Genomic DNA, 10,834 nt, shown 5'->3' on the forward strand with positions numbered 1-10,834 from the left:
GAGAGTCTTACTGTAAATGAGAAAATAGATTCTAATTTGATAATTACTTACCGAGTTTAAGATGTTTACCAACAATCCATTTTGATGGTCAATGATTTTACATGATAAGGTAAGTGAGGATAATTTCTATTGCCGGTAAGTGTTTGTAAAATACTGCTAAGTTCTCTATCAAATGATTTGATGAAGGGAGAGGAAGGAAGGAGAAAAAGGAAGAAAATGGAGAAGTTGTGTCCCCCAGCCCGAGAATACAATGATTACAGGTAATGGTCATTTTAGTGCGAATTTTTCCAATTTTCTACTTCTGAATTCTTGAAGTTATATACCATAAGGACTGATAAAAATACATAATTACACATGCAAAAAGATATAACTGGACAAATGAAAACTCGAGATTTAAGAGTGTTACAGTTTTCAAATTTTCTTTGACACCTCTAAGTGTGTCCCCAATCATAAATGTTTCTTGATCCCCCAGTATTGTGGTCATATTACACTATCTACTCATAAAACACCACCCCATTTCACCCAAATCACCTTAAACGCTTAAACACACCTCAACTAATCTCATAAGCCCTTACAGTTATCAGTAGGATTTTATTCCAGTGGCCCTACCGGTGACCAATGGGGGAGAAACCCAATTTCCATTATTTGAGATGTTGACGATAACATGAAATAGAATCAATACATCGAATGAAGAGCATTCTGTAATGACGACAATGATCTAATACATAACTTTAATTCGTAATAGAAAGTATTGAAATTAATATGTTTTGTAATCTTTAGTAGGATGGAGAGAATATAAGCAACCCAACAAATCTGGGGTTGAAAGAAATCATTCTGCACTTTGATTTGTGTATGAAGTTGTCAAAACTAATTAAGAGTAGTAACTAGCTACTAATATGAAGACTATGAGATTACTTTGATAAAAACCTTTTCATGTAAAATGATGAGTAGAACTAATCTCTCTAATCTTTTGTGATTAGATTCTGATCTTCGATTCCCAGTTCATTTACCTTCTCCGTTTTGATTCTTTTCGCATCTCCGAAAGGTAGCTTTCTAAGTTGGATTTCACCCATAAGCGTCGGTTGATGAGATCTTTCTTCGACGACTCATCTGAAAATTGCAAACTCAATGTGTTAGTTTCTAGTATTAGACCTAAATGAAGTTAAAAGCAAATATATCCATGTAAATGTTAAACCTGGCTTTTGTTTTGCATATGTATCTCATGTTCCAATTGCTTCTTATGTATTTATTTATTTACTTTCTAGGCAATTCCAACTTTTGGTCGGCTAGACTTGGATCATTAATTCTCAATACATGTTGGAACCATACTTCTCTTCTCAATGACTCTTTTTGGCGAGTAATGGTTCCACATATCTTATTATGGTATTAGAGCCACCGTCTACGACTCTACGGACAACCTTTACCCGTTTAGCCTCCGTTAGAGGGGGCGAGTTGGAGTTGCACATCGACTAGACTTGGACCAGTTTTCCTCAATATATGTTGGAATCTCCCTTCTATCCTCAACGGCTCTTTTGGTGAGTGATCTGATGACATTTCACATATTTTCACATGGTACCCGAGCCAATGTCTACCTCTCTAGAGTGTGGGGCACTCTCTTTGCCCGTCTACTAGCCTATGTTGGTGGGGGGGGGGGAGGTGTTGGAGGCCATCGGCTAGACTTGAATAATTTCTCCTCAATATATGTTGGAGGCTTCCCTTTTTCTCCTCAATGACTCTTCTGGTAGGTAATCTAATGGGGTTCCACATATTCTCACATGGTTTGTGACCAGAGTCGATAAAGAACACTTGTACCAAACCGCCACGAATGTTCTTTACAGACTTTGATCGCCATAGTGGTGCACACGTTGATTACATGATGTGCTCATATCATTATCTAGTATTAAACAAATCGTGTGTTATGTTTTGATTATAAAGAACACTAAAATCAAATGAACTAATGCTCAAACTCATAATCATAACTTAAATTGCTATAATCTTTGACCAATATATCCACTTATATAAAGCTAATGATTTATTTTCATCGTTATGCCAAAGTATTTGTAGGCTTCATACCCTTTGAGCTTATCACTACGGTCAAGGTAAACAATGAACCGAGAAAACCAATAACGACGAATTAAAGTTGCTTTGAGAGTGTGTTTTAGAAATGGTAGCTCAATAGATTAATGCATTCATTTAATATGCACCCGTTTAATAATTGGCTGAAATAACTTTATTTGCACCAACTAACAGAAAGACCCCTAATATGACACGATTTGGACCATAAAAGAAAAACAGCATAACCAACATGATCAAGTGTTAATGCCATCAAAATTAATGAACAATATAAGGCTCAAGACCGTAAATATAGCATAAACATCTAACTTCACAAGTTCCATAAGAAAATACATATCGAGTTACATTGACTGTCTTGTTCATCCCACCTTTCATCTTGATCAACCCAACCAATATTTTGTTGATCAAAACTCATTTGCAACATTTATAGAAATTATTGCAATTGGCCTCGAATGCCTTCATGATATTATGTGAATCAAGCCAAGAATGTTCGATTACATAGATTAGGAGGAAATAGATCAACTTGAGAACCATTCTGGTTGAACGAAAAGAATTTGAAATTTAGATACATTCCTAAAATGATTTGCTAGGTTGCTTGATCTTTTACTTGGTGATACCAAGCTTCATCAAGAGTTTGTTGGGATGGCTTGATGAGACCAAAAGCAAAATCAAGAAGATGGAAAAGCCGATTGAGCAAGTCCTATGAAAGATACCTTTTGCTAGTTTTCTAAGAAAAAAATTCCCTTCATTCTAGAAAAAGTGCAACCCTAATTGAAACAGATATTTGACTATTGATCAGATATCTAAAATGCTTCTTAATAAGGCCAAAATAAAGAAAACTTGTTGTCAATAATCACAGTTAGTGATATCAAACAATGTTTACTAAAAAGTAAAAAAGGTAAATTGGGCTTGCAAACTTGGCAAAGAAAGGGAAATGCTGCATTTTTTGGGGGACAACCTGTACTGGGAAGTGTTACTTTTTTTGGGATGCATGGAGTTATGGAGGAGCTTGGTTGGACATATTTCTTTATCAAGACAAGAGCGAACAAATGCCTAAAGCTAAGTTTTTTAAGATGGTTGATATTTAACTCTGATTAAGTTAGACATGAGTTAACAATAAGTTTGGTGTGTCAACACAAGACTCAACAAGAATCACCATGTGATTTTTTTTTGAAAAATTAGGGTTAATTTGATGGAACAAGTGGCTTGCAGTACATTATAAACTCGATATATCAATCATCATTGTAAAATCTGTAATGACAATGTGCCTAAATTTTACGAACATTGCAAACCTTCAGCAATTCAGGGGGGCCTAGAAACTAACCCAATCTAATTTATCAAAGGATTCTTGACTTGGCCAATTTATTTAATGAGATTTATTGATTTGCCCAAAATTATTCTACTTTGAATAAAAGCAGGTTTTCTTTATATCACTAACCGAAATCAATATAGTGTTTTCATTGACCATTTTACCAATATTACTCCTTCTCTCCTCCACCTCCTCAAATGAACCTAATTTTCATGTTTATGCTACTTTACTTGTTATATTAGGAATTATTTTTTTGATTGGTTTTAATGGGATTCAAAACTTGAGAAATACTGGTTTTACCTTTTAGTTTATTGTCTAAATTGTATGATATTTTGAAGTCTTTTATTAGTTGGCACAAATAATGCTTGATTGTTGAATATACAAATTGATAATAAGTCCGATGCATCAATGGTACATTCCTTAAAATTACTGGCCCAAAATGTTGGAAATACAATGGTTATGGTGCCAGATTTTTGTCAAAATACCATGTCACCACTGTTTTCAACTCTTTCACCCAAAAAAGAGAGACTCACTTTGAGTGGAAGCTCACTTCAAGGAGGAGTTTACATGGAAACAACTTCTAGATCCTAGTGGTTGAGATAAAGCCTGTGTACATCATACCCCTCCCAGACCCTACCTTCGAGTGGGATATACTGGGCCCATTTGGTTTGGTTTTAATAGAAAATTTAGGGGCTATACGAGAATAATTGCTTGCGCCCATAGCAAATATCACGAGAAAAATCAAAATACTGCACCATACAACGTTTTGATCATGACAAACAAAACTGTATTATCACTAACATGCTTTCAATGTTAAGAATAGCAAAAATATAACTCTTAGAAAAAGTTCAAGCTAGAAGATCAAAGGCAAATGAATTATCTAAAAATGAATGTAAAAGATACATACCTAAAGAATTATATTGAGATGGAATTTGATCAACAAAACAACCATTGGGTTGATCAAGATGCTATATATGAATTGCAAGAGTTTGACGGGGAAGAAAGAGTAATCAATAGAATTCTTTGTCAATTGTTTTAATTAATTTTATATATATTTCCTCCTTCACTACCTCAATAGGTTGATTGCTTATGAAACTTATAAATTTATTTAGTCTTTTAGCTACATATGGAACTTGGCTTGTTATTTAGGACTTATTTGGTTTTATGAACTTCGGAATGATGCTTTTTTATGCTATTAAACTTTTATCACGTTGCAATGTGCTTAGTTAAAGAGTGTTTAAACTTATAAAATATAATCTTTGGTACTTTGGCCATGCTTGGGGTCTTCTTCCATAGTTAATACTTCAGAGTATATTGTAGGCATTGTTACAGAAATTACAAGGCAAAAATGTTAACATTACAGCAATTATGCTGTTGTATTTTGGTCAAATAGCATCTCTCCAATTTTTTTAATGCTTCTAGTTTCCACCGGTAAAGAAGTTTGCTCTGAGGGGAAGCTCACATTAAAGGGAAACATTATTCAAGGAAGAGTTTTTCTTAAAGTTTATAGTTTTCTTAACATTTTTGATTTGACAACAAAGGGTTTTTAAGAGATATATATATTTTTGAACAAGCGAATACATCAAACATCCATGTTTATCATCATCAAGAAAGAAAAGATCGTTGGTGGAAATGGCAAACACCATGAAAATTCATGCTCACAAATTTTATTAATCAATGTTTTTGATGATGACAAACAAAGAGAATTAGGGTGTTAAAAAAAGAACCCCGAACCTGCTTGTTTAGAGAATCACACTGTTCCTGTAATCCTTTCCGTTACAAAAATGTTTTGGACGTGAGAATAGCGAAAACAATCATTTTTAGAAGAGCTTGAAGCTAGAAGATTGAAAACCAAAAAGTCATCTTGGGATTCATGCCAAAAACAAGAATACTGAAAAAAGAATAAACTTCAATTATTCCAAAAATATCATAGATAAACCAAATGAACCAAACGAACCCGGTATGTCACACCCGAAGGTAGGCTGTGGGACGGTTAAGACACACACAAACCTGACCTCTACTGAAAAGAGTAGAGCGGTTGTTTCCGCGAAGACCCCGGCTTGTGAAGTGTGAAAACGAGAAATGTAAAACTATTGACTAATAGAAGCAGGTACACAAGAAACAAAAGCAGGAAAGAAAAATACATACACCTAGCCCAACTCCCTAACCCTATCACTAACACACGACCTCTCTAGCTTCCTTCCACCAGACTACGCTAGCTATAGCTCCCCACCCGTAGTCCGCTACCCTAATCTTGTGTCTCCAAGAGCTCCTATCTGAGGTCATGCCCACGGAAATACCTAAAGCCGCCATGCCCCAACCCAAGTTGCTCATCCCATGTCCTCCTCGGGCTGCCCCTCCTCCTTGCCCCCTCAACCGTCGCCTTTTCTATCCTCTCAATAGAGCCGCCATCTATCTCCAACTAATGTGACCAAGCCACCACAATCTCCATTCCCTCAACTTATCCTCATAGATAAGTCTTCTAACAGGGATTCTAAATTGTAATGATCCCAATAAGTTGTTAAAAATTGATTCAGAGAAGTTCCAAATCTGGCAACTATCCATTCTTGTAAAGCTGAATTTAGAAAAAATGCTAATCTAGACAGATGTCTGCCTCATATTTCTTAAATAAAGTTGGCATAAAATGCATGAATTGTCACAGAGGCCAGGAGTCCAGCTAGGGTTAGAGATACGTCTGCCTAGGGTGAGACGAATGCCCGTTTTCACCAAATTTTAAATGTATGCCTTCTGCTGAGCTCGCAACTCCTAACAAAGTCTCAAAACAGCTTATTAAGCATTACTTTTTCATTCTTGAAGGCAAACTTGTTGAGCAAAAAATTATGCACAGTCACTTGTACGGTTATTGTTACATGCACTAGAAGTATGTACACAATGAATTCAGAATTCTCGAGCCCAACTAGGGGAATGGACATAGAACAAAGTCCCCCAACCATGACAAACTAGGGTGTTATATATCTGACTTTATCTCTTTATTCACCATAGTTCTATTATTTGCAAGTGATTGTTAAAATCAGGACATAAACCTATTCACCCATCTACGTTGATTTTCACACCCTTTTGAATAGAAGTGTAAAGTTGAAGGTTTTACTTGCAAGATAAATACCAGTCACTTAAACAAAGATGCCAAACAGCTAATAACAGTGCTAAATGGCTACCCACATAAACCATTTTCGGCTACCCACATAAACCATACTTCAATTCCACAGCGAATTTATACATGAAAGAAATCAAATAAATAAAATAAATCTTGCCAAAGAGGTGAATAGCTTTACCAAGATATTCCCATGAATCAGGAGGCGCCCCAAGTGCTCGTCTAGTCAAGTAAGATGCATCTTCCCAAGAATAAGAAGTTTGGTTAATCTTGTATCTCCAATACCAAGATCCATACCATAAAACTAGCTGGAGAATGAAAAATTCAAAATTAAGGTCCGCTTTTACATTATGTATGCCTTGTAGGACAATAGTTATAAATCTGACGGCATATGCCACAATCTGTTTGATGTTGTCAACTTTCAAATGACAAAATATACAAAACTACCTTTCCAAGAGTGTAGGGCAAGAGTATAAATCGAACACCAAGAAGTCCCCACATTGATGGCTTTTCAGCACCTTTTATCTGCAGTTCAAGTTCCTTGCTAAGGTCTTCTTGTGTTTTCCTGTCATAAGAAATGTTCCTTGCTTAATTCTCGAGAAGATGGTTCATCTTTGTTAGGAGAGTAATCTTGATCAATGGGTAAATATCAAACTGAATAACGGCAAAAAGAATAAGCTTCAGAATTTCAGAACATCAGTACTCCACATAATGAAAATACTAAATCTGATTATGCGATAATGCTTTCATACTTGTCGATCTTGTAACCACCCTTCTTTTTGCTTGACATTGCTCCGGTGCGTTCAAGTTCCAATGCCTTCAACTTATTTTTGTAAGCTGGTGTCCTCTTGACCATGTCAATAGCCTACAAAACAATGATGCATATCAATGTAGAAGATACTAAAAACAAAAGGAAAAGAGCAAAAGAGACATGCATCATTGAACGTATACATTCACTCCTTATATTTATGCATCTATAACATCTTTTAGTGGACTGAAAACTTCTTTTACTACAAGGCCTGTTTCTTTATTCATGTTTATGATCCATGGTTTAAGCCATTGACTTCATCATTTTAATCTTATGATCATTAAAGCTATAGTAGCATATAATTTACCTGATGATACCTTGTCCACTGATTTAGGTATTGAAATGCTGAGAGGACTAGAAGAAGCCCCACCAAAACAGCACGAGGATCCTGGCAATTGAAAAGTTAATACATTATTATTAAATATGATAAAGAAATGTACTAACGCTCTGTTACAATCTTCAAAGAAGAAAACAAAAATTGCAAGTTTCAACCCACCGTTTTGTGTCCATAGTAAGCATGATAATAGCGAGCAGCATTATAGAATACCTACAATACAGAGGTGAGGGGTGGGGGCATTAATATTATTGATATCAGTACAAATTCTGGTAATCTAGCTACTTCAAAAAATCTTCAAACAAGAATAAACACTTCATAGTGGTTGCATGTTCCCTGAAGAGAGAGAATGGTTTGGAAAGCAAAGAGCAAGAGCATAAGTTTATGACATCTGACATGGTTGGTGCAAATGAAAACTATAAGATGTGCACTCCTCTACTTGTTGGAAGAAAAGTTGTTCGCATTAGAAAACTCATATTCTGACCAAAAACAATGCAAGTCAGTCTTAACTAGACAAAGAGATTCTTTCTTGATTGTTCTATATATGTTTTGATCAACATACTAAGCTACTGCCTACTCAGCCAAGCTGATTTAGCAGGTATTCCAAATAGTAAATTACCTCCTCTGGGTGCTCAATTGCATAATCATATTGGCCTCTTGTAACTTCATCTTTTAAGATCTGTGAAAGAAAATGGAACATGACAAGTAAGTGTCATGAATTTCCATACAAAGAAGTCCTTGTACATATGTTATTAACTATTGCAATATAAGAACATCAAGCTTTAAGCAATTAACTAATTTCATCAAGACAGAAGTTGCCAGCTCTTTAATAGTTTGATCAGTTAGCAAGCTCAAAGGCGCCAAGACACTTTCTTTCCTCCTGGTGGATTACTTTTTTTCCCTTTTTCCTAATGGGTTATGGGTGTTCATATTGCAAACCTGAAACTAAAGACTTCTTTCTGGAGGATTTATTAAATCTGGCCATTCTGAGTTGAAGATTAAGGTGAGTTAAGATTAGTTGAATAAAAGTGAAAAAGATTGCATCACAATGGTTAAGCCTTCATGATTCCGCATATAACCAGTCCATTTATGGGGCAGGGTGTTAAGACCTAAGCAATGATTCTGAGATATAGTACCTCTACTATGTTTGGGATGCATAGCCAACAATCATATGGGTTCATTTTTAGCCTACCTCTCCTTTTGGAATTATACGTATCTTAAGCCTAGTATATCTATATGTATAAATAAAGAACACATGTGCACCGAGAACTCCTTTTCTTAACAAGGATTGCGGAGGAAAGTCTTCATTTGCAACATTTCTGCTGGATTTTGCAAAGAGATTGTTCGCAAGACTAAAACCCATGGCCTTTTGGTCACAAAAATGTACGTAAATTGTAAAGAACCTAAATAATTCATCACATCACATGCCCTATCACAAACTAGTTGTGTAGATAAAGAAACTGGTAACCATGTTCTTACCTTTTCAGCAGCTTATTCCTTTCAATTTCCAGTACTTTACATATAGCTTAACACATCAATGTATCATACAAAATTAATACATATAAAGAAAGAACAAAACTAAGATTCTTGATGTCAAACCTAGGACGATTCATTTCCAATATTGATAAAAAATCTGGATTGCCCTAGCTGTCCTAGATGCAGCACATCTCAACAAAGTTCAATGCAGTTAACAAACTATCTCCACAAATGACAAATCTGTATCACTTTTGAAGTTGATAAATAACTTATTTGACATCAAGAGCCAACTTATGGTCTTCTTTAAGAACGGAAAGAATATATCAAGTACCAAATTGCAAACAATTCAATAGAGAAGTTCAAATAAAATTGGGTACCTCATAGGCATTTGCAATTTTTACAAACAATTTTTTCGATTCGGGATCTGGGTTTTTATCCGGATGGCTGTCAAACGAAACATGAATTCAAATCAGACAACAAATTCAATCCAACTGTACATTTTGCATAATTAACAAGAAAAACTTACTGTTTCAACGAGAGCTTGTAGTAAGCTTTCTTGATTTCAGATGAATTCGAATTTTGCGAAACCCTATGGAAATCAATCAAGAAAAAGTGAGTTAAAAAAATTAAGGAAATTTATAGGTAAACAGAGAGGAGGGATGGGGGTAATGTGCTGCTAACCCGAGTAGATCGTAGCAATCATCTTCGTCACAGTAGATGGAGATTGAAGGTTGTATGAAGAAGATCACTGTAAGCAATACGACGGCGTAACAACGGAATGGCGTCGTCACCATCGTCTTCTTCACTTTGCTCCGAGAACTCAGATTTCGCCGTGAACTCCTTTTTGTCTCCGACGGAGAACGTGAAATTACATTTCTACCCTCAAACTTCGTTGAATTGATGAAGTATTTGGGCCTCACCTACTTTCCTTATTGGGCTATTCTAATTTCAGTTTTATTTGGGCCCTCCATTTAAATATTTATTAAAAATTATCGATACAATGTTTTAATATCTATGATTATTTTAATATTATATTTTAAGAATTGTTTGACAATTACTGAATGATTTGGTACAGAATGATTAAGTAGTCATAACGATTAAGAGACTATCATAATATAGTATAAAATGAAATATAATTGTTTGGTAATTGTATACAATGAAACTAGGGCTCTTAATCGTTAAGGGAGATGCAAGATACAAAATCATTCAGAGGGTTTTAGAACCATTAAGAGGCAAAAAATTTTTTTTGGCAAACAAGATTCACATCTTAACGCTTCAGAGGTTGCCTTGTAATGGAACTATTAAGAGGTAAACAAACAACCCCTTAGACTCTCTACATATATAAACTGTAAGTACAATTATAATTAAATATATATTTAAAAAAATAAATTAAACATGTTACAATGCAAAAAATATTAAATTACAGATCCAAAAATCTTGAGTTACATAATAGACATATAGACTTGGGATCACGTTAGACCAACCTATTTTCGTGAGTTCCGTGAGACCATTTTTTTACACTTGAAACTTCACAGCAAAACGTTGTAAAGGTAACATTCACAATGTTTTTGCTGTGAAGGTTTTTTTTTTTTTACCTTCACATGTGAAGTTTCAAATGTAAAAAAATGGTCTCACGACTCTCACGAAAACAGGCCGATCTCAGGTGAACATGTATATGTATATATGTATATATATATATATATATATATATATATATATATA

At 34.9% G+C, this 10,834-nt stretch overlaps 1 protein-coding gene across 1 annotated transcript; it reads right to left on the minus strand.

Annotated features, from left to right (window-relative positions):
- Nucleotides 1–706: 706 nt before the first annotated feature.
- LOC112519710 (chaperone protein dnaJ 50) lies at nt 707–9,928 on the minus strand. The gene is made up of 10 exons (XM_025127948.1): nt 9,794–9,928; nt 9,639–9,701; nt 9,490–9,556; nt 8,256–8,315; nt 7,799–7,849; nt 7,610–7,690; nt 7,247–7,359; nt 6,942–7,059; nt 6,676–6,802; nt 707–1,110 (listed from the first exon to the last, which is right to left on the minus strand). The coding sequence occupies exons 1-10, from the start codon at nt 9,904–9,906 to the stop codon at nt 1,007–1,009; spliced, it is 897 nt and encodes a 298-aa protein (XP_024983716.1). The 5' UTR covers nt 9,907–9,928; the 3' UTR covers nt 707–1,006.
- Nucleotides 9,929–10,834: the final 906 nt, after the last annotated feature.

The sequence above is a fragment of the Cynara cardunculus genome (genome assembly GCF_001531365.2).
Source record: "Cynara cardunculus var. scolymus isolate 2C chromosome LG 10, CcrdV1, whole genome shotgun sequence".
In the NCBI taxonomy this organism is placed as follows: domain Eukaryota; kingdom Viridiplantae; phylum Streptophyta; class Magnoliopsida; order Asterales; family Asteraceae; genus Cynara; species Cynara cardunculus.